General features: G+C 40.7%; 1 protein-coding gene across 1 annotated transcript in view; it reads left to right on the forward strand.

Moving 5' to 3' along the window:
- Window positions 1-24,981, forward strand: part of dsf (dissatisfaction) — a 200,075-nt gene that overhangs the window by 148,482 nt on the left and 26,612 nt on the right. The window contains exons 4-5 of the mRNA XM_068229097.1: window positions 2,937-3,268; window positions 21,628-21,741. Of these exons, the coding sequence (XP_068085198.1) occupies window positions 2,937-3,268; window positions 21,628-21,741 (446 nt within the window). The remainder of the gene's footprint in view (window positions 1-2,936; window positions 3,269-21,627; window positions 21,742-24,981) is intronic.

A 24,981-nucleotide genomic window follows, 5' to 3' on the forward strand; every position in this document is an offset into this window, starting at 1 on the left:
AATAAACGTCCTGGGTGGATAAAAGTACGTGCGACATATTTCGAGGACTATGATTTTCAGACATATTTTAGGTTATCTAAAGCTTCCACACTGTCAGTATTATCCGTGATGGAACATAACCTGGAATTCCCAACACATATTATCCGCGGAACTTTTAGTGACACTTCGTTTTACGGGGTGAGGAGTAAGGAGGGAACTACAACGGTTTCGGTAATACTGCCAGCTGAATGGAAATGAAATCTGAAATGAATCGATAGCATGACCGATCGATATGAATTTTCTAAGCCGTCGTTTCCATGTAGGAGTTCTAGGTTGGATGTACTTTCATTTTCCTCACTCATGTTCAAGCTTAACGTGTATTTTGACTTTGCTGTGTAAATAACAACAGTATTGCAATGATACCGCCAGATGTCTCACGGCGATACACAATTGATTCATATTTTTCTGTGTCAGAGGTTGCCAATACGAATCTCGAAGATAACCGAGGTCTACAGATTCAGCATTAGCGAGCCGAAGTATCTCTAAAAGTTTCGCGGACAGTAGGCCTACGTAGGCCAAAGATGAATTCTCGATTACAGCTTATATCTTGTACGGTACACGAATGGGTGACTTTTGAATGAAAAATTTATGAATACTGCCTTCTTCTTCTTCTTCTTCTTCTTCTTCTTCTTCTTCTTCTTCTTCTTCGTTTAGGCTTACGATGGACCACGTGGTTCTTAACTCTGGTGAACTCTTTTCTTCCTCTTAGCCCAGTATTCTTTCATTCTAGCGCCATGGATGTATTTTCTTTCTTGAGTCCATTTCACTCCAACTTCTGGACGCAGTGATTTAGTTGTTAGTGACTGGAGAGAGTCAGATGTCTTGACTAACTTTCTGAACTTATCTCGGTGGTAAATGTCAATGTGATCAATGTTTAGGTATTGTAGGTCTTTCCGAACTAAATTTGTCCATTTGGCATTTGTTGCTTTCCCTCTAGATACAGTGCTGAAGATCCTTGAAGTGAGTCTCTGGCTGTCCATCCTGACAATGTGACCATAGAACATTAGTCTTCTCTTCCTCAAGCTGTTGTAATGCTCTCTGTTTTACTGTACAGTTCCTTGTTGTGTCTGCTTCTGTACCCATCTCCTTCTTTAATGGGACCCATAATCCTTCCGAGGATCTTTCGCTCTTTCAGTTCCAGTTTTCTGAGTTGTCTTTTCCGGGTCATGTTTAGGCATTCTGAGGCGTACAGTACAGAAGGTCTTACTACGGTGTTGTAGTGTCTAAGTTTAAGATTCAAGGAGAGGAATTTAGACTTGCATGTGTTCTTACAAAGATGATAAGCTCTTTCTAATTTAGTGCATCTACTCTTCATTGCAAGGTCCTCATTAACATTTGGGGTTATCCATTCTCCAAGATATTTGAATGAGTTGGCCTTGTGTATTATTTTGTACCCCAAAGAAATGAAGTTGGGTGCTTCTCTAATGTTGGTCAGAAATTCTATTTCATTGACAGCGATCTTCAGCCCTACTTTAGCTGCCATGCCTTCTAGGGAGGATAGCTGGTACGTAGCTTCTTCCATACTTGAAACTAAGAGTGCGAGGTCATCTGCGAAGGCTAAGTAAGTGACTGTTAACTTGTCTTTTTAGTAGCCGATTTTAAATCCAGAGTTATCAGCTAGTGTGTTCGTCCATTCCCGAATGACCTTCTCCAGCAGACAGTTAAACAGGATGTGGAACAAACCATCTCCTTGTCTAACACCTGTTTTGATCTCGAAGCTTTTTGATAATACCCCTCTGAATTTGACTTTGGACATGGTGTTCGTTAGAGTAGCCTTCACAAGATTCAAAGTCTTCTTATCCAGTCCCATTTCAGTCACCGTCTCAAAGAAGGACTATCTGTCTACCGAGTCGTAGGCCTTCTGGAAGTCAACGAAATTTGCTACATTGGGTGAGGTGCTGAGGTATTTGTAGGTAAAGTTAGTTTTGAGGTTCAGAATTGCTCTGTGCATGACCTTGACTTCCTAAATCCAGCTTGGTACTCTCCACTTTTTAAGCAATGCTTTGGAGAATATTTTGCAAGTCACTGATAGGAGAGAGAGACCTCTCTATACTTGTTAGGGTCTAACTTGTCTCCTTTCTTGTGCAGAGGGTGGATGATAGCTGAAGTCCAATCCCTTGGTAGTGTTTCTCTTGTCCAGATGTCAGTTATGTTTCTGTGGATACTGTCAATTGACTCTTCATCTGCATGTTTCCATAATTCTGCAATGATGCCATCTTCGCCTGCTGCTCTGTTAGATTTCAGTTCAGAGATGATCTGTTTGATTTCTTCTTTGGTAGGAGGAAGGGAGTCAGGGTTAATAACATTCTTGGGTTGAAATTGTAGTTTTTCCTCTGGTTCTTCTGACTTATTTTTAGTGAAATCTACAATGTGCAGGCTATAATTTGTTTTCTTATTATCTTTGTTAATGCTTTTTGCCACCAAATTCAATAACAATTCACTGTCTTGGAAGGTCATATTAGGCTTATTTCTTCGATTCCTCTCAATATCGGACAAAATATAAGCAAATTATTTGCAAACCCCAAATGGAATCAAAAACTTGTTTACATCTCTATAGTGGCGGCAGCACGAGGTCATTTGTTTTGCGTGCGTCAGTGTGAAAATTTGGGGCTCAAACTCAGACTGAAACGAAAACTTAGTTTTGGTAAATCGAGATAATAAATTCTGTGGTGAATATGGAAGTGAGCGTTATCCGAGATAATGACATTATTCGAGTTTTGGGAATCTAAGATAACAGCTAATGGTGAATACTGGCCTTGGTTGACTATTACTTGAATAGCAAATGTTTTTGATCCTGCAGCTACACCAGATTACCTTTCCGTCTCCGTTCAGTCCTACCCCGCTCGGATATTGTGAGGTGGGAGATTTGTGTAAGCGATGCACCTTTGGTGTTTTAGCAGTGCAGCACGAGCGGGGACCTCGCAAGCCCAAACACCAGCACCAGCTGGCGGGCAAGGAGCTGCCCCACCACCCTCACCCACACCCGCATAGTCACCCTGGAGGGCTGCTGCTACCTCCAGGGACTGGAGGAATGCCTGGAGTGGGCAGTAGCGAGGCGGCAGCAGCACCGAGCGCCAGTAAGCTCATGTTCCCTCCTGCCCCGCACCCGGTGAAGCCACCCTCAATGGAGCAGAGTTCTGCGGCGCCTCCACCGGCCATGTTCTTGGCGCACCACCAGCCGCCACCTCCGGGCCTGCTGCACATCCTCATGTCCGCGGAGAAGTGCCAGGTAAGATCAAGCCATGTCCTCTTTTTTATTTGGTGCGGGGGGGGAGGTGAAAATGATTTAAATTTCGCGCGGTTTTTTAGTTATCAGCTTCACCGCCACATTTAAATAGTGTCTACAACTAATGTTTGCTTCCGTTTTCTTTCTAGCTCAACGTTGTTTAGAGGTTGTGTCTGTGCAGAAATTGAGTTCTGAAAGTTTTATCAAGTATTATTTTGCTGTGTCCGCCTCTGTGGTGTAGTGTTTTTTTAATGCTATTTGATCGGGAGGGGCTGCCTGGCCTGATGTGGTAAAGGCGTACTCGGTTCGCCCGTGAGATCATGAGTTCGAATCCCCGTCAGGAAGTCGTAAAATTTAAGAAATGAAATTTCCACTTCCGGAGGTGCATATGGCCCTGAGGTTTACTTAGCCTACACCAAAAATGAGTACCAGGTTAATTCCTGGGGGCAAAGGCGGCCGGGCGTAGAGCTAACCACTCTACCCCATCAAGTGCCGAGGTTACGAATAGTGGAAGCCTTTACCTTCCACCACTCCCAGGGCCTTCATGGCCTGTACGGAGATGGCTTTGCTTTGCTTTTTATTTGTTCGGGGCGTCGACCTATAGAAATCGTTTGCCCCCACTTGCACCATCTGATATGAACCTGCGTGGAATTGGAATGGAGGAAGTGTAGAGTGTTGAATGTGAGGACAGGGACGTTAAGGACGACACAAACACCCAGTCCCCAGGCCAGGGATATTAATCATTTACAATTAAAAAACCCTGACCCAGCCGGGAATCGAACCCGGGGCCGCCGGGTGATAGGCGGACGCGTTGCCCCCTACACCGCGGGCCCGGACTGGTGTAGTGGTTAGTGTGATTACTTGCCACCTCCGAAGGCCCTGGTTCGATTCCCGGCTCTGCCACGAAATTGGGAAAGTGGTACGAGGCCTGGAATGGGTTCCATTCACCCTCGGGAGGTCAACTGAGTAGAGGGTACGGCGGAGGGGGGGGGGGTCGATTCCCACCTCAGCCATCCTCGAGATGGTTTTCCGTGGTTTCCCACTTCCCTTCCAGGCAAATGCCGGGATGGTACCTAAGTTGAGGCCAAGGCCGCTTCCTTCCCTCTTCCTTGTCTATCCTCTCCAATCATCCCATGCCGCCATAAGGCCCCTGTTCAGCATAGCAGATGAGGCCGCCTGGGTGAGATACTCGTCCTCCTTTCCAATTGTGTCCACCCGACCCAAAGTCTCACGATCTAGGACACTGCCCTTGAGGCGGTAGAGGTGAGATCCCTCGCTGAATCCGAGGGAAAAACCCACCCTGGATGGTAAACAGATTAAGAAAGAAAGAAAGAAAGAAAGAAAGAAAGAAAGAAAGAAAGAAAGAAAGAATATTTTGCCGTAAATACGAAAGAACATGACGAAACGAAAGTGCTTGTACAGCGATCTGTTGATAGAAAAGTACAAAGCCTTTAAGAAAGGTCTAATGACTCAGAAGCTGAATGTTTAATCTGCCCTCACGGAACGTACATCTCAGTTGCTAGCAAAGGTATGAAATCAATATTTATTGTTCAAATATCAAACTACGACCAACCATGACAATAACAATAACGAGCTAAATTTCAAAATTAACACATACAAGAAGTTTAGTGATTCTCAAACTAACCTAATCAATATTTTTCTTTCGCCTTTCACATGGTTTGGACTTGAAAGCACATGAAAAAGTTCTAAACATACAAAACAATAATCTGTATGCTCCTCTTCAAAAAGTAACACGTTTTTCGCTCGAAAAGATAGTGAGTGCAGTAGGTGTCCTTGCTTTTCATGCAGTGAAACATTACCACCGTTTTAAGTCCATGAACTGCACCAGTAACCTGCAAACAGTTCTTTATAATGAGGCTGCTATGGCAGAGGAAGTTTCATGTGGCAGAACTAAAACTGAAGTGATCGTCAATTCTGTTTTATCCCCACATTCAGTCGACGTAACTGTGCAAGTTGTAGATAGTATGTCTTGCTTCGATGTTGCAAGTGATGGAAGCAACACGGTTCATTGAAGATATTCCCAATTCTTGTAGAGTACTTTGATTATAAATATGGTAGGATCAATGCTAAGGTTCTTGAGGTTAAAAGTATCCCAAATGAACATTTTGACACAATAGCTAATTATGTAAAAGACATTCTATAGAAACTTGAGTTAGAAAAGAAAGTGGTAGCTTTTGCGGGAGACAATGAAAACACACCTCCTGGAAGACGAACACATGTGACGTAGCCTTGGTTACTGCTCATACATCCTCAGGATTGGCCAAAATCTTCGCCCAAACGTTAGACTACCTGTTTCCTTTTCCACCCGAAATTCTTGTGATCGCGTTTGTACCAGCGATCAACCTGGCTACTTTCATGTCTGTTACTTCTAACTTATGAATAAGATGTTTTGAGTCCACTCAGCTTTCACTCTCGTAAAGCAAAGTTGGTCTGAAAACAGACCAGTGTACAGATAGTTTCGTCCGTGAGTTGACTTCTTTCTTACAGAATAATATTGATCGCAACTGCGAGCTCACTGCATTAGCTTTGCTGCACCTTGATTCAATCTCACTTGCTCTTCTACCATCCTGGGAGAACACACATCCTAAATACTTGAAATTATCTACTTATTCCAGGTTTGCATTCCCAGCATGACATTCAATTCTCTTAGGTTTTTTCCTTACCAACATCACTTTAATCTTGAAAAGACTAATTTTCATATCATACTCATTGCACTTATTTGTAGGCTCTCAGCACAATCTGTCATTAGGAACAAGTCGTCGGGATAGCCCAAACTGCTTACTGCATTTTCATCTAACTGAATCCCTCCCTGCCACTTTAAACCTTGCAGTGGAAGATCCATTTAAACTAAAAGCAACAAATGTGAAATATTATAGCCTAGGAAATAACATATAAATTAGGTGCATATTGCCTTCCTGTTTAGGCTTCTAACCACTATCGTCGCCAAGACACGTGAACATTCTTTCCTTGTACCCTGCATTACCACAGTTTGTGCAGTAAAAGAGTATCAGACATTAAAAAATCAGAAATTGCATTTTATCCAACATTTGTACGTAACTTACATCTTTCAGATAGGGGAGGAAATCAAAACAGTGAGATTAACTGATGATATTGTTATTTTATCTAACTCTGCAAACGATCTGGAGAAATTGCTCGATGGTATGGACGAAGTCTTGGCAAAGGAATAGGTTACAAGATGAAAATACTTCTTTATTTTTACAATTTGTTTTATGTCGCACCGACACAGGTAGGCCTAGGTCTTATGACGACGATGGGATAGGAAAGGCTTAGGAGTGGGAAGGAATCGGCTGTAGCCATAATTAAGGTACAGCCCAGCATTTGCCTGGTGTGAAAATGGGAAACCACGGATAATCATATTTAGGGCTGTCGACAGTGGGGCTCGAACCCACTATCTCCCGTATGCAAGCTCACAGCTGCGCGCCCCTAACCGCGCGGCCAACTCGCCCGGTGAAGTAAACAGGTCTAAGTCCAAAACAAAAGTAATGGAGTGCGGTCGAACAAAGTCAGGTGATGCAGGAAATATTCGATTAGGAAATGAAGTCTTAAAGGAAGTAGATGAATATTGTTACTTGGATAGATGGCCTTTAATAACTATACTAGACTTAAATAAAGTTGGCGTCTGACAGGTAAGGTTGGAGGGAGGAGCACTGCACGTGCCATTTCACAATGTTGCCACATTCCAGCATTCCTTTCTACATGCTCTTACCCCTCGCTTCCGGCTCACTTGTTCCCTCCTTCATTCTGACCGCTGTGATCTGTTGTAGACTACCTGGCCAGGCAGTGTCGTCCCATTTGCGATCACTCTTATACAAACAATCAGGTTCTTATCAGTGACAGTGACAGGTTTGGCAACTCCCAGCAAGACGAGATGCCCTGAAGTTTTATCTGCATGGCAACCGCAGTCTCCCCACCCTCGTTTCCATGGCAACCACACAGCCACTCCCTTTATCCCGCCTCGGCAGGCAGTAAACAGACCTCCCTCTAAGAAATGTCAGACACCAACTCTTATTATTAGCAGTATAATGCTGGTTAATAATTTCGTGTGCCTATTTCTAGACCCTCCAATGACGGTAACTGCGTGTTCTTTTGGTGAAGTATAGTGTTATGTGTGGTGTATGATTTGCAGGGATGTTGGGGACAGCACAAACTCCTAGTTCCCGAGCCAAGGGAATTAACCATTAAGGTTAAAATCTCCGACCACAGGCCAGTACGCTATGTAATGATGGTAGAAGTAAGGAGGACATAAAATGCAGACTAGCACAAGCAAGGAAGGTCTTTCTTAAGAATAGAAATTTTTCACCTCCAACATTGATATAGGAATTAGAAAGAGTTTTTGAAGACTTTCGTTTGGAGCGTGTCATTGTATGGAAGTGAAACATGAAAGATAACTATCTCAAAAAGAAAGAGAATAGTAGCTTTTGAAAGGTGGTCTTACAGAAGAAAGCTGAAGTTGAGATGGGTAGATAATATCACGGTCCGCCTCTGTGGTGTAGTGGTTAGCGTGATTAGCTGCCACCCCCGGAGGTCCGGGTTCGATTCCCGGCTCTGCCACGAAATTTGAAAAGTGGTACAAGGGCTGGAACGGGGTCCACTCAGCCTCGGGAGGTCAACTGAGTAGAGGTGGGTTAGATTCCCTCCTCAGCCATCCTGGAAGTGGTTTTCCGTGGTTTCCCACTTCTCCTCCAGGCAAATGCCGGGATGGTACCTAACTTAAGGCCACGGCCGCTTCCTTCCCTCTTCCTTGCCTATCCCATCCAATCTTCCCATTCCTGCACAAGGCCCCTGTTCAGCATAGCAGGTGAAGCCGCCTGGGAGAGGTACTGGTCATTCTCCCCAGTTGTATCCCCGACCCAAAGTCTGAAGCTCCAGGACACTGCCCTTGAGGCGGTAGAGGTGGGATCCCTCGCTGAGTCCGAGGGAACAACCGAACCTGGAGGATAAACAGATTAAGAAGAACAAGATAATATCACGAATGAAGAGATACTAAATCGAAATGGTGAGAAGAGGTCGATTTGGCTAAATTTGACAAGAAGATGGGATAGAATGATAGGATACATCTCGAGACACCCAGGACTTATAGGCCTACAGCTGGTGTTTGAGGGAAGTGTAGGTGGTAGAAATGGTAGGGGTAGACCAAAGTACGAATATGGAAAGCAGATTAGAGCAGATGTAGCATGCACTAGTTATATAGAAATGAAAAGGTTAGCACAGGACAGGGTGGCATGGAGGGTTGCATCAAACCAGTCTATGGAGATTTCAGATATTTGTGGAACTATTTGGAAGTAACTATACCTCCGTTATTATCCGTCCTAATGGAGAAATGTGCAGGAAATAAAAGATTGGGAATCATTTTCGACAGTAGTTGTTATGTAGCCTACCATGTTTCAATAGAACTGCTGTTAACGGAGAAATTGCCGCGCCATTCTAAGCAGAGTGTACAAATGTGCCAAGTACCTTTAAGATAAATAGTTTTTACTGAACTGTAAGAGACTTCGGCCTTTTCTCACACCGGATGGCATGATATCTATCACATTGCTTTTCACAGAACTGGGAATCCGGTTGATAAAAATTCTTGTTCTGCTCTACTCCACATTTCTCTTTCCTCTAGCCCCGCCCCGTTCTGTAACACTTTCCTGTTCCCAGTCTTCCCTCTACAGTTCAGAGATGGCATGGAATGACATTAGTAGACGAATACGCGTGAGTGGAGCTTTTAAAGGTAGGAAAGATAATATGAAGATAAAATTCGAATTCACGAGGACAGATAGTGGCAAATCATCGCTGCCGGGACAAAACCTCCTATGTGAAATATTTTAGCTTAGAACTTTGGCCGGTAAGGTTCTGTCTGCTAAGGTGCAATATCGAGTGCATATTTTCAAGGCATTCATAATGTATGTGCTGCGGGACAGTATATCTCCAAAAATATCATCACATAGGGGGGTTTTGTCCCGGCAACGACGAAATATTAATTTATAGGAAGAAGACTTAGGGATTGGAATAATGTTTCAAGGTAAATGTTCGATAACTTTCCAAGTTCCTTGAAATCATTTAGGAGAAGACTAGGTAAAATACTGACAGGAAATTTGCCACCTGGATGACAGCCCTAAATGCAGGTTATTCATTCATTCATTCATTTCTTTTTGGTGTAAACCCTGCACTGAGAATCTTGTCACCATATGCCGCAGATGTAAGATCCTTGAATCCATTACCAGATTAAGAAAGAATTATTTATTTATTTATTTATTTATTTATTTATTTATTTATTTATTTATTTATTTATTTATTTATTTATTTATTTATTTATTTATTTAATCCGTTTACCGAAAAGGGTTGGTTTTTCCCTCGGAATCACCGAGGTATCCCACCTATCCCGCCTCAAGGACAGTGTCCTGGAGCGTGAGATTTTTGGTAGGGAATACAACTGAAGGAGAGGACCAGTACCTCTCAAGGCGGCCTTACCGTGTGGGGGAATGGAATGATTGGAAGCGATAGACTAGGAAGAGGGAAGGAAGCGGCCGTGGGCTTATGTTAGGTATACCATCCCGGCATTTGCCTAGAGAAGAAATAGGAAACCAAGGAAAACCACTTCGAAGATGGATGAGGTGGGAATCGAAGCCCCTCTTCTTAGCCGACCTCCCGAGGCTAAGTGGACCCCGTTCCAGCTCTCGTATCTCTTTTTCAAATTTCGTGGCAGAGCCGAGAATCGGGAGTTGCCCCTAAATCAAACTAACCACTGAAGCGGATCGAAAACGAGTAGGTATTTCCAAACGAAAATATTTTCTGAAATATGTTGATTTAGGCCAATTCATTTCAAAACCTCTACAATTAAACTGTCTCTGTTTTAAAAACATCAAACTTATGTCCAGAAATGCAGCACCTTTTGACTTTTCTTACTCCCCGGTACCAAAAATGTATGCAAATGTCGCCTGAGGTCTCGCATTAAGTCCATCCTTCATCAGACGAGTACTGAAGCTGACTGTATCGTTACATGAGGAACAAGTGAGCCCGATAAGTCCACTATACATTTATGTAACGTCATCCAGATTCAATGGAATTTCTGATTAAATCTGCGACATGTGGTAACATTTATTCAGTTTCAATTACGATTTCGCTCATTTAAAAAAAAAAAGGCGATTATTCCATGCGGTCATAAGTACGCTCACCAAGCACAGGTTACATGTTCGTCATTTTATTGACGTTTGGAAATATTAATATTACATAAAACAACGTGTGGGACGAGGCTTAATAACTGGCAGAACAAAGGCATAAATGGCGCATGTGTTACATAAATTCAGAGCTCGTCGTAATAAACTAAGCACACACACACACACCCTCTCTAACCGTACAGAATATGGAATACTTAGCTTAAGTACCCGTTCTTCGAATGGATTTATGAGCAAGGATTAAAGTGGTTAAATTAATGTGCATATTATCTGTCTATAAATGTTTTCATTCTCCACCCTGAAGGGATGGGGCGGGCCACCAAGAGGATTATTATTATTATTAGACTATTATTAATAACAAATACATCGCAACTGAAAAATATCCCGGTGGCAATCGTCGCTTACTGTAGTGTAATAATAAGGTAAATTTAAAACATAATTACCCAACAACAAGACAAAAACAAGAAATTGCATGGAAAGAAAATATTACAAGAAATACTACTAGTTTAACATAATAAATCCAGGAAAAAATCACAAATTACAGTGTCCGTCATTTAAAAATTTTACTTTTCATTTTATACGAGTAGGCCCTACTAATGATGATCTTCTTAACCATTTTGATACCGGAAGGGTATCTATCAAAGACTCCTACATGTAATTTATTCCAATCCCTTATGGTCCTGTTTAGGAAGGAAAACTTGCCCACATGCGTCTGATGGTTTCTGGCCCTAATTTTATGCTTGTGATCATTTCTCGATAAGTACGAGGGAGGTTCCAGAGGTTCCAACCTATTCCTAATAATACTCCAGGTAGCCCTTCCCGTGTAGCTCTTATTAAGACCACACAGGCGAGCTCTAGTTCTTCTAGATTCAAAACTTTCCCAATTACTGGTAATCTTCCTACTCCCGTTTACGATACGCATCGCTCTTCTTTGAACTATTTCTAGGGGATTTACGAATATTAAACCTACCCTGTACGGATTCCAGCACGCAGATCCATATTCGAGAATCGGTCTTACCAAATATTTATAAGTTTTACCTTTGGCATCCAAGTGTTACAGGTCAAGGGATGTGGCCGGTTGAAGAGCAAGTGAAGGATTGAGCCTATGGGCTAATTGCTTTATTGCACCAGTTGGTTTACAATAGGCTAAAAAAATACGTATATATTTTAAAACAATACAACAGTGGAATTTCCTGACCACTTTAACTTTGTTATTTTTCTTTGTTTATTTTGACATTTTGTAAAACCTAAAAAAAGTTTTGGGCTTCCTTTCATACTACTGTGACTACTGTGACGTGTACGGCAGACTAATAGTAGACTTCAGAGAGCTCAGAATGCTTGCGTCCGTTTTATACTGAACATTCTAAAATTCCATCAAATAACTCCTGCATTCCATGAGTAAAATCGGCTTATACTAAACCAGCGTCGTTTTTTCTACTCCACAAAATAATATATAAACAGACAACCTCTTATCTAAAAGATTATTTCCAGTTGCTCTCAACCATTCACAACATCCCGACCAGTGGCTGCAACTAACCTAACCTTCAATATACCAAATCACAGGTCCACCCTCTACAATAATTATTTTGTTGTCAGTACAACTCTAACATGGAATTCGTTGCCCAGTCACCTAAGGGACAGCCTATCTGAACCGGTATTTAAAAAGAAATGTTGGCAGCGGTACTTGGACGGATCAAGTTGAGTGTGAATATGAATTCTGCTTTCCTGTTTTGTTATTTCCTTCCGTGTTTCACTTAGTTTTACTAAATTTGCTTTTATTGGTGCATTAGGACGATTTTATTTATTCTAGGTTATTTTATGTAAGTTACATTTCTTTTTCTTTCCTTTAATGTGTTTTATAACTACTTGCTTGTTGTTTTAAGGGGCCTAACATCGAAGGTCATCGGCCCTTTTTATAACTATGTGTAAAGTTTAGTGTTATAGTATGCGTGTGTGTGTGATAAGTTATTTGTAATATATTATTAAACTGTATGTACATTATAAGACATGGGCGTATGGTTGTAGTCTACTGTATGTCGAATGCATACCTGATGCATGCATTTTGGGCACGTTGCAGTCTCATGCTTTGCTCGTTATTGATATCAATAAGAACTGTATCACAGTATTCAAGAATTGGAAACAAGAGTGATTGAATGAGCTTTATTTTCAAGGACCAAGGAAATATATTTTTAAACCGCTTCAGAGGATGCAGGCTTTGATAGGCCCTATACCTTTTGGCACACTTTCGTCACATGTTGCGACCAGTTCAATATTTCAATGTTTCAATGTTCAATGTTCATACCGAATGTAGTTATAAGGGCTTAAGTGAAACTCTACTTTGACTCGCATCAGCGCTCGTAGTAGTAGAAAAAGACAAACTGCTAATCTAATCGATCGGATAGCGATTATTAAGAAAAGAATTGTAAGTTATAGCATTAAATAAATACTACATTCTATGCTTCATTATACTTTACTTACCGAGCTCGATAGCTGCAGTCGCTTAAGTGCGGCCAGTATTCGAGAGATAGTAGGTTCGAACCCCACTGTCGGCAGCCCTGAAAATGGTTTTCCGTGGTTTCTCATTTTCACACCAGGCAAATGCTGGGGCTGTACCTTAATTAAGGCCACGGTCGCTTCCTGCCCACTCCTAGCCCTTCCCTGTCCCATCGTCGCCATAAGACCTATCTGTAAAGCAACTAGCAAAAAAATATACTTTACTTACGTAAAATTCGTAGCTCATATCGCTAGGAAGTTTTCAACATTGAATTCCTTGCCTAAAGGGCTACAAGTGTAGATTTTTTTAAAAAAATCGGACTATACTAATTTCACCCAATAGAACAATTAAGAACTGAGCGATTATTTTGCAAATAGACGAGTACTTTCGGAGATATTTAAGGATTTCACGTGTGTAGTAGGCATTAGAGAGAAGCCGATGGGCCACTCGCTTTGCTGATACACACACATACCGAACGTATTCCAGACATAGCATATTATTGTGATGGTATTGTACTTGTCAAAATGTATGATGGTCAGCCACACTCGTAAGAATGAAATTAGAAGAGACGTTCACAAGAAACTAAATGGGCGAGTTTTGTTTCATATTAAATGTTAATTTTAATTTTCTCAGGTTTCCCAGTACTGAAATAATATAATACTTATTATTTTTCTTATGCAGTAAGGTTGTTTCAGTTATTTCCGCTAGAATACAAGACAAGGGGGATGGGAGAAATGCTTACGGACATAAGGGGCGTCTTTCCACACATGTCATCATTGTTCGATTATGTTCCGAGCAGAAGTGGAGGGAAATATGGATGTGCCTAGAAGAGAAATAATACCACACACTCAACGAGTTTTTTGAGCGACTGCATACTGTATTTCCCTGCGAGATAAGTGATTGAAAAGAAGCTGAATTGAACGATGTTCCTAAAAATAAACAGAGCCTACCTGAACTTTTTGTCTAAACAGCGGTGTATGCTATACTAGACTTAAATAAAGTTGGCGTCTGACAGGTAAGGTTGGAGGGAGGAGCACTGCACGTGCCATTTCACGATGTTGCCACATTCCAGCATTCTTTTCTAAATGTCGCTTCCGGCTCACTTGTTCCCTCCTTCATTCTGTCCGCTGTGATCTGTTGTAGACTACCTGGCCAGGCGGTGTCGTCCTATTTGCGATGACTCTTATACAAACAATCACGTTCTTATCAGTGACAGTGACAGGTTTGGCAACTCCCAGCAAGACGAGCTGCCCTGAAGTTTTATCTCCATGGCAACCGCAGTCGCCCCACCCTCGTTTCCATGGCAACCATACAGCCACTCCCTTTATTCCGCCTCGGCAGGCAGTAAACGGACCTTCCTCTAAGAAATGTCAGACACCAACTCTTATTATTAGCAGTATAGCACTTTTTTCATCTCCTTACAGACCACGAAGTCCCTTGGAGGGGTGGAAAGTAAAGGCTTTCACTATCCGTAACCTCGGCACTTCATGGGGCAGAGTGGTTAGCTCTACGCCCGGCCGCTTTTGTCCTCAGGAATTAACCTGGTGCTCATTTTTTATTAACATCACGGCAATGTGCACCTCCGGAAGTGGAAATCTAGTTTATTAAATGTTTCGACTTCCTGACGGTATTCTTGTCAGACCGCCTCTGTGGTGTAGTGGTTAGTGTGATTACCTGCCACCCCCGGAGGCTCGGGTTCGATTCCCAGCTCTGCCACGAAATTTGAAAAGTGATACAAGAGCTGGAACGGGGTCCACTCAGCCTCGGGAGGTCAACTGAGTAGAGGGTGGTTTGATTCCCTTCTCAGTCATCCTTGAAGTGGTTTCCCACTTCTTCTCCAGACAAATTCCGGAATGGTAGCCTAACTCACTTAAGGCCACGGTCGATTCCTTTCCTCTTCCTTGCCTATCACTTCTAATCCCCCCCCCGCCACAAGACCCCTGTTTAGCACAGCAGGTGAGACCACCTGGGCGAGGTACTGGTCCTCCACCCCGGTTGTATCCCCCGAGTCAACGTCTGACGCTCCAGGACACTGCCCTTGAGACGGCAGACGTGGGCTCCCTCATTGACTCCAAGGTAAAAACCAACCCTTGAGGTTAAACCGATTAGGAAAGAAAGAAAAAAAGAAAATGTTCTAAATTAGTTTATGGTATCGCTTCGACTCCAATTTATGGAACTGACGATGAACTCAATAACTTCGATTTCGAGCAACCACAGTGTTGTCGATATCGTTAAAGGCAACACATTGTAAGACGTTCCTGAATTGCTGACTATACTTTTGAAACATATTATATTATATAAATCTGCATTTATATTGGAAAATCTGAATATCTGCATTTAAAATGGAAATTATGAAAAATAACATTCATTAAATAAAATACACACTCGTCGAACCTTGTACTCACACTTACTTGTTACCTGGTTACTTACACATACGTTATTTGAAGGGCGCCAGCTGCCACTCAGTGCAGCAATAATACAATGAGACTCTTGACTATCTCTAGGGTGTGGGGTAATAAGCTTACTTTTGACAACATACCATACAAGTTCTGGGAAAAGGAGATTGGCGTTCGGTTTCCCCATTAATTTTGAGGTTAAGATATTTTACTGTCAATGAAATGAAACTATGAATTCGTTTGATAGAACAATATATATTCTTTAAATAATATATCAAAAAATAGTGAGTCTTGTAGCAATAAAACAGATGAGAATATGAAATTACGACATTGCAACTGAAAGAAACTAGGCATGAATTTGAATTCTTCTTGACCGGACATTTAACAATTTATACGAAATATTTCCCTCACTGATTCACTTGACTGTACCTTCAACACTTTTAGTGTAATTACGACGTGATCCATTGCTCTGGTGTTTACTGTAGATGTGCCACGCCTAACTTGGTGATACATCCTTGTGACTGCTTCTTCTCCATCTCATCTGACTTCTTTGTAAGTCAATATGGTATTACCTCTTGGTAGGTCCTGGGTTGCCCTCTCTGACTTCATGGTAAGCCCTTGCGTCCGTGTCTTCCACTAAGTGACGGACCAACCATTTGGTCTCACTCTCTCAATGACCAATAATGGCTCACTGAGTCTTCACCATCTCTCGTTCACACTGGTTGACTGACCAACTAAGGCCTATTGATCTAGTAGACTACTTCACTGTACTGCATCCGTATAACTAATGACTGACGCTACAATATGCATCCACCTTATATAGACGTTGGTTGACACCGCTACGTAATCTCCAGAAATAACAATGACATACTCCCACCTACGCGACAGATATTACATACAGTGGTGAAATAGCCCTGCGGCGGTCGACTCCATGAGCGCATATCTAAATAAATACAATGCCGTAGCCATGGCTTGGCAATGACTTGACAGAATCGCCACTAATCTTGCACAATGTCCCAACGTCACACCCAATCTCTGATATATACAACAATTCTCACTGTACAGGTATTGAGTGTTACTCTACACATACGTATATATTGTGCCCTTTTAAAGGCAACAACTGCGGTGATCTCTTCTTTCTTCTGTGCGCCGGCTGCTCCTGTAATAAATGACATGTGAATATACTCACCGCTGCATGTAGACCCTTCTTCCTCAGTCGTGCCCGTCCGTTATCCCCGGAGAGGCCACCCGCTGATTAAGGAGTGAGGGAATGAAAAGAAGGGGTAAACTAACTAAAATGACGGTACCCAAGACTGAATTAAAAATTAGATAAAGACTGATTTATTAAATAAAACCAAAGTGCGAAAAATGAACGTAAACTGAACTAGTGAAAAATGTAAACAAATGAAATAACAGTGACTAATAAAATATTAAAGAGTAAGGATCCACCTTGCAAACAATCATAAACTGCCTAAGTAAACTGACTGAAGGTCAAAACACCTTAATTAAAATATACCAGACTATCTTGACACTGTCTTCAAGTTAATAAAATGACTCAGTTTAAAAACTCTGGTCAGAAAGACCACCTTCTTGAAATACACAAGTTATATTACGGAGAAACTATCTCTCAAATAAATTTAAAAGAGTCGACTCACAATAAAGTAAATTAAATTCTGTTATGCCACCAAACCACTGACTTATAGGAGTTATTAAAATGTTTAACACCTGTTGCTCATTTGGTAAAATACCCAAATTTAAATAATCATGGACTGCACTAAACAAGTGTATTACTTAAAGAATAATTCGAAGAAAACAGAACAACCATGAACATCACACTTCCTTTCCTACATCACCATTGTCTTATACAAAACCTCATGATTAAACCAAATTAATTATCGAAACATCACTCTGAGTGTATCCAACCACTCATCTAAATTTTAAACTTCATTTGCATGTCTGTGATAGACTGGACTTCTTAAAATAAACAGAAATTTAGGCCAAATGCCTGATGTTAACATTATCAAATGATAGCGATCCTTGTACATTAAAATTTCTATTGACTTTGCCGCTAACTGCATTTTATTATTATTAATTCATATTTGTGGTATCACCACTAGATGGAGGCAGATACCCTCTTATTTACCACTCATTGCGGCAGTTTTATACAATTGGTTTATTTAAAGATCGCTTCATTTCAAAATAAAAATGTAGTGGATTTTAAAAGAAAGTTTGGTAATTACTTAGATGCCTGGTATGAGCATACCACTACCATTTCGACTGTGACATAATCGATGATCCAATAAACCTAACATCTGAAATGGTATTTACATCATTACATTAATTAACGGAGAAACACTGCTCCGACAAAAAAAAAATATACAGAGATCAAAAAAAACTAGCCTAGCTACACTTATCTATTTACACCACATCAAATATAAATAATTCACATACGCTTGCGTCCTACAAATAAACGATAAAAGTACAAACAGAAAAGAAAACAAATAAGCAAACTGGATCCCACCATCGCGGCCTACTGGAAATAAAAAGGATAGAAATGCGCAAAACAAACTCAGAGTCTCCTGAAAAAAAATATACCCCGCTGCGAGTAGCAAAAATGAAATATTGCGAATTTGACGGCAATCTCAAATTTCAGACGATAAATGTCTGGACATAATATTATTTAACCTTGATGGACAAATTACTGTTACTTCACGTCATCCGTGACTCTACATAAATATTCAAAACACATTGACTCGTCGCTCTGTTCACATTGTACACTGGCTAGCATTATTATCGAGCATCTACTTTCCCTGGAATTATTTAAACAAATACAGGCTCCTGCCTGTAGTATCATAACCCATGTCGTAACACATTTAACACACGTGGTTAAATTCTTCATTTCGCAATTCTATTTAGTCATTAATTCTCGACGTCATTATTATACATTATTCTCACAACACAGCCTCGCTCGTATCCGGCGGGCAAATATCCGTCGGGCACATTACGGCTTCTTACGACAAATCAAGACATGGTCCCAATATCATATTTCCATCATCAACGTAGATCATCAGGGATATTAATCATCTAGCTCGATCTCTCGATCATTCACTGTTAACACATCACAAAATCACAGAGCTGACTCATCAATGGCGCTCACCGTTTCTATCAAAACAAAGAATGACGAGATTGCCTCTCAAAACACAAATGTTGAAACATGCGCAACCGCAACTACACAGAAAATAAATATACGCGTCTACCAAAAATCGTCGCAAAATACGCGGGATAAGTACAATCAAAACCGGACATCAGAAGGATGATTCCGCAACATAAAACAAGCTGAAAGCGCAAACTAGCGAAATAAACATTGAAAACATCGCGACGGCGTCTTCCAGATCAAAACTCCAACAAAATCGACTCAAAACCAACGATCTAAATCATGAAGAATAATAATAATAAACTGACATTACACTCGTAGATCAAATATCAAAGCTAACTGACTGTCAAAGCGACATACTACAAAAAATCAGCCATAAATACACGCAAACAAACATCTCCTAAAACAAAGTGCACAAAATAAGCCTATCTGAAAGTGCAACATAAACATTATTATTATTATTATTATTATTATTATTATTATTATTATTATTATTATTATTATTATTATTATTATTATTATTATTATTATTATTATTATTATTATTATTATTATTTATTATTATTATTATAATAGGCAGTATTATAAAACTGTGAATTATTTACAACCCTACCTAGTACTCTAAACTACATTGATCATCGATTTTTGCCACGGTCCTACATATTTATTTACATTATTAAATGACGCTCATACCTTGATGGTGGAGGCAGGTCGGTTCACCCACCGGCCCCGGTCATCGTGGAAATTAGAATTCCATCTTCAAGCTGATGTGGTATTCCAGATTATTACACACGCAAATTTGACACATTCTTGCCATGCCGTGACACACGTTTATATTAGCATAAAACACTCGTATTTCTCTCACTCCAGTGAAAGTTAGAAAATGCCACTGCAGACTCCTGCCTGGTGTAGAAGGATGATCGCCTCGCTCTCTACCTGCAAAATCACCTGGTGGCCTGCTCGCCGATCCCTCAGCTCTGTTTACACTACAGCTTACAGTACGTTAACCCTACTGGGATATAACTGTCTCCTCAAGGTTGACTATTGCGGCCTCCATTGAAGAAAGTCAATCACCTTCCTGTCTGTCTTTACTGGTTTCTCCCCGTAAACATCTCGCTTGCCAAACAGTTTGTAGAATGGTAGAAACAAGCTAGAATACCGTTTATGTTGTGGAGAAAATTTTATACTGATCTCACATGTAACACTCCCCGCTGGTTAGAAATGTTTTTATGTAAATATGCTGGAAAACATGGACTTGTTTCCCTCGACTAGTAATGTGAGTTCATTTGAGTTGAAAGTGTAATTCTTGCCTACTCTCCCTGAATTTACAGTAAAAGTCTGTGAAAATGTTCATTTTCTGAAATGCTATTCTCCCAAGTAAATAATACAAGGCTTTCTAAAAATGCCTACAAGTGTCTAATCGCTTTCTTACCAGCCAAAATAAAGCTGACTAAATGCATTTGCTGACACACTCTGTCACTCTGTCAAACGTAAATTCACTGAGAATACTGAAGTAACACTTAAAAGTACTCAAGACAATAAGTGAGAACTGAGAACTCTGAAGACACTGAGAATGACTCAAAACACCGAGAATACTGAACGACTGAGAATGACTGAGAGCTCGAAAACACTGAGACTGACTGAGCATTCGACCCTGTGGTCGCTGGTTTTGTAGAAATTCCTCCCACCACCTGGAAAATAGTTCCGTGGAAGGGATGTGGCGTAATAATCTAGTCCTCGGGAGCGCTTTCTCGTACATCCGTAGGTTATGGTTTTTAAAATTTATATGCAAAACTTCCTAAATTTTGTCCGACTCACATGTGATATTGCGCCGCGGGAAATGATCATAGGATAATCCACACGACGGTGCGCGTCACTGGTGTTATTTTCTTCCGGTGGATGGCCTCATCCTGCCATGACAGCTCCTTCCTCTAGATCCTATTACTCCTCCGTGTGAAGTTGAATTTTAATAATTAGGCACTGATTAACCACAGATTGGTACTGATAATTCACCAAATATTATAAAGAAGTCAGGACACTGTTTTTCACTACCACATCGGGCTTCAGATCGCGAGATACTGATTGTAGATTTCCCGGTCTGACGGCTCATTCAAATTTAGAATATTCTGATTGGCTGAGACTTTCGCGCCCTTCCAAACGTGGGTGCATCCGCTTCCTCCCAAGGATTGGCGGTTATAGTCGTTGGCCCCCTATTGTCCTAGCAAAGTAGGTCAGGCTTTAACGCGTGCTTTTCTGGTGAGAACGGACAGCAAGTCGCCACTCCCAGGCGGTGTCATAAAATTTATTGGAAGGGATCCTAAGGATGGTTTACAATTTGGTCGTGCCAAGAGAAGAGTTTCATGGATTCTCTCGCCGTCTGACTGGCGCCAGAAAGTTCCTTTGTGACTGCTAGTTTCACAGCCTCACTGTGGTATCTCATATGTGAAATATTCAATTTAATTGTGAATTAAATTAGGCCAAATTCGCTTATGGGTGCAATATGCATACATCTAAGTACAATCTTGCAAGCAACAGGCAATTGCAAAATCGAATTAAATAAGACTGATAATTACAATAATAGTAACAATATCACAGATAACATAATAATAATACTGACATAATAATAATAATAATAATAATAATAATAATAATAATAATAATAATAATAATAATAATAATAATAAAATACAGATAAAATCATACAATAATAAAAATACAGATATCATCTTGTAACGGGATTTGAACCGTTACAACATAGCACGTTGTGTGGTTCACATATTTATTTATTTATTTATTTATTTATTTATTTATTTATTTATTTATTTATTTATTTATTTATTTATTGTGCTTCAGACAGGTAAATGTTTTCTTTATTTTTTACCCTTGATTGATTGATTGATTGATTGATTGATTGATTGATTGATTGATTGATTGATTGATTGATTGATTGATTGATTGATTGATTGATTGATTGATTGATTGATTGATTGATTGATTGATTGATCATATTTTGATGAAGCTGTTTAGCGACAACTCGGGAGTGATGTGTGTCTTTCAGCAGCCTTATTCATTCGGACTACTAGCGATCTTGACTCGCCACTGGTCTCTGTTCCCAGGAGTTCATCTGGAGTGCTAAGGTGAATGACGCCGAGCGCCTGTCGAGTGCGGGCGGCCTCCCGCAACCCAGCCCCATTCCCCTGGCTCTATCTCCTACCTGGGAAGTGCTACAGGTAAGTACAAAGTTGAAGATTTCAACTCTAACCTTTACTTATTATCCTGGTGAACCGTATGTTGCTGAGTAAGTTTGAGTAGGCCTAGATAAATGCCGAGGTAACTCAGCGGGTAGAGCGCTAGTCTTCTTAGTTCAAGTAGATAGGTTCGATTCCAGCTCAGTCCGGTGGAATTTGAAGGTGCTCAAATATGTCAGCCCCATGTCGGTAGATTTACCATCACGTAAAAGATCTCCTGTGGGATAATATTCTGGCACCTCAGCGTCTCCGAAAAGTATTATTATTAGTAGTAGCCTAGTAGTAGAAGTAGTAGTATTTATTTATTTATTTATTTATTTATTTAATCCGTTTTCCCTCCAGAGTTGGTTTTTCCCTCGGACTCAGCGAGGGATCCCACGTCTACCACCTCAAAGGGAGTGTCCTGGAGCATGATAAATTTGGTCGGGATACAACTGGGAAAGAGGACCAGTGCCTTGCTCAGGCGGCTTCACTTGCTTTGCTGAACAAGGGCCATGTGGAAGATGGGAATATTGGAAGGGATAAACAAGGAAGAGGGAAGGAAGCGGCCGTGGCTTTAAGTTAGGTACCATCCCGGCATTTTCCTGGAGAAGAAGTGGGAAACCACGGAAAACCACTTCGAGGATAGATGAGGAGGGAATCGAACACCCCTCTACTCAGTTGACACCCCCCCCCCCTCCCGTGACTGAGTGGACTCCGTTAGTCCTCGTACCACGTTTCAAAAATCGTGGCAGGACCGGGAACCCATTCTACAGATAGGGGCCTATGTCCTAAAAATAGCAATCTACGTTTTCTTATTCTATTGTTTCTGTTATATTTTCTATGTTCTGGAATATGTTATTTACTTATTACTTGTTAATTTCCATTATTTTTTTTTTTCGTTCGAGCCAAGATTTTTCTTGTGATTCTTCTTTCTAATAAACCTACCTCCAGTTTATCCAAACTATAGGCCTAGTTCAAAACTAGACATTCACCTGCGTGAAGACATTATGGTTTCACCGCTGTATTGTAGTGCCTAATTTTAATATTTCTAGATAAGCACTTCTTGTTGTAACCATTCTTAGTGACGCCAGTTCTTTCCATTTTGTGTAACCTTTCTTCTACAGTAGAATTTTCTTGAATTATTTCTACCAAGTATTTCAGTTTGATGGCCCATGCATTGCTGCTACACCGTGCAGCTGGGCACCATTTCCTAACCAATGTAACCATATAAGAATTTGCTCTTTTTCGGAAAGGAATTGACTTCTTTTTGTTGCACGTTTCAATAAATGACCGATCATTTCAAGAATATAGTCAGCCTGTATTGGGGCAATACCAGATCACTCGCGAAATTCCGTTAAAGTGTCCGGCTCCATGGCTAAATGGTTAGCGTGCTGGCCTTTGGTCACAGAGGTCCCGGGTTCGATTCCCGGCAGGGTCGGGAATTTTAACCATCATTGGTTAATTTCACTGGCACTGGGGCTGGGTGTATGTGTCGTCTTCATCATCATTTCATCCTCATCACGACGCGCAGGTCACCTACGGGTGTCAAATCGAAAGACCTGCACCTGGCGAGCCGAACATGTCCTCGGACACTCCCGGCACTAAAAGCCATACGCCATTTCATTTTCCGTTAAAGTGAGGTAATGAAAATTAATCCTGTCTTTCTACGTTCTCTTGTTGGATTCTTCATCACTGTCCTCACTTGATGCTAACAAAAGCTCTCGTCGTTACGTGTTTATATCACTAAACCAAATTCTACGCCGAGAAATTAGTGTAGGCCCTACATAGGCCTACTTGTTAATTAACCGATGAGAAGAGAATCATCTCTTTGCAAGATTTCTCAAAACTTTTCACTTCATTTCTGTACCAATGGAGGAACATAACAGGCTTGAAAAGTGAAAAGATTCCTAACTTTTCACTTTGCAAGCTAATTCTGAAAAGCGGTGGTGGAACAAAATCTGAACTGAAAAGTGCAAAGTGAAAAGTTGCAAACTTCGTTCGTGGAACCGGCCCCAGGTCTTTTGATTTAAACGAACATAACGAATGTTGTTCTGAGGACTGCGTATCCACATGTGGCTGGGAGGCGTCACCAGATTTAAGGAAAATAATGGATAGGAACAACATTATGGAATATGAGGTTTTGCCGCTGCAGCGACAATATTATTATTATTATTATTATTATTATTATTATTATTATTATTATTATTATTATTATTATTATTATTATTATTATTATTATTATTATTTAACAATTGGCTTTACGTTGCACCGACACAGATAGGCCCCAGGTGTAATGGCGACGATGGGATAAGAAAGGGCTAGGAGTGGGAAGGAAGCGGCCGGGGCCTTAATTAAGGTAGGCCTACAGTCCAGCATTTGCCTAGTGTGAAAATGGGAAACCACAGAAAACCATCTTCAGAACTGCCGACAGTGTGGTTCGAACCCACTATCTACCGAATACTGGGTACTAGCCGCACTTAAGCGACTGCAGCTATCGAGTTCGGTTATTATTATTATTATTATTATTATTATTATTATTATTATTATTATTATTATTATTATTATTATTATTATTATTATTATTATTACCAAATTGCTAAAAATCACTGATATATAATTTTCTTGAACTTGAAATAGGACTACTTAGCGACAAAAAGTCATAAAGAATTGATCACGTGTCATTCGACTCCACCTCTTGCTAAATCGTTGAGCGAATGCTAGAAAGATGCGTGAACATGCAGCATTGTGCAGGCCAGCTCTTTAACTCTCTCCAGCCCAAATTTATTGATTCGTGAAAAAGAAAATTCTTTAAAACCCCCTTCAAATAGGTATGAATAAAATTTCTGTGTAAAAATCCATAAAATTTTGGGGAAAATAAGGAAAATGGAACGGTGAATCCAAATGGAGTTATTGGGAAATATGAAAAAATTAGCAAACTCACAGAAAATATGGAGAGCTGCAGATTTGAAACCAACAGAAACCATGGAAGTTAGCAATTCCAATTGGAATCCTAGGCCTGGAGAGGAATAGTTATCAATTATCAATCTTTGGGCGGACCTGTAAAATACAATAATATAATTTCGTGCTCAATCTCACCCTCGGAAGGAAGCACGCCCATGCGAGTCGTCATTGGCTGTGTTCACATTGACTTTCTGACTTGTCGGCTCATAACTGGTCGCCAGCCAACCCCACCAGGCTCCCTCATTGGGCAGGGCGGATTGACTTCTCGGTTAAGGGAGA

This window comes from Anabrus simplex, chromosome 8, assembly GCF_040414725.1.
Source record: "Anabrus simplex isolate iqAnaSimp1 chromosome 8, ASM4041472v1, whole genome shotgun sequence".
NCBI lineage: Eukaryota > Metazoa > Arthropoda > Insecta > Orthoptera > Tettigoniidae > Anabrus > Anabrus simplex.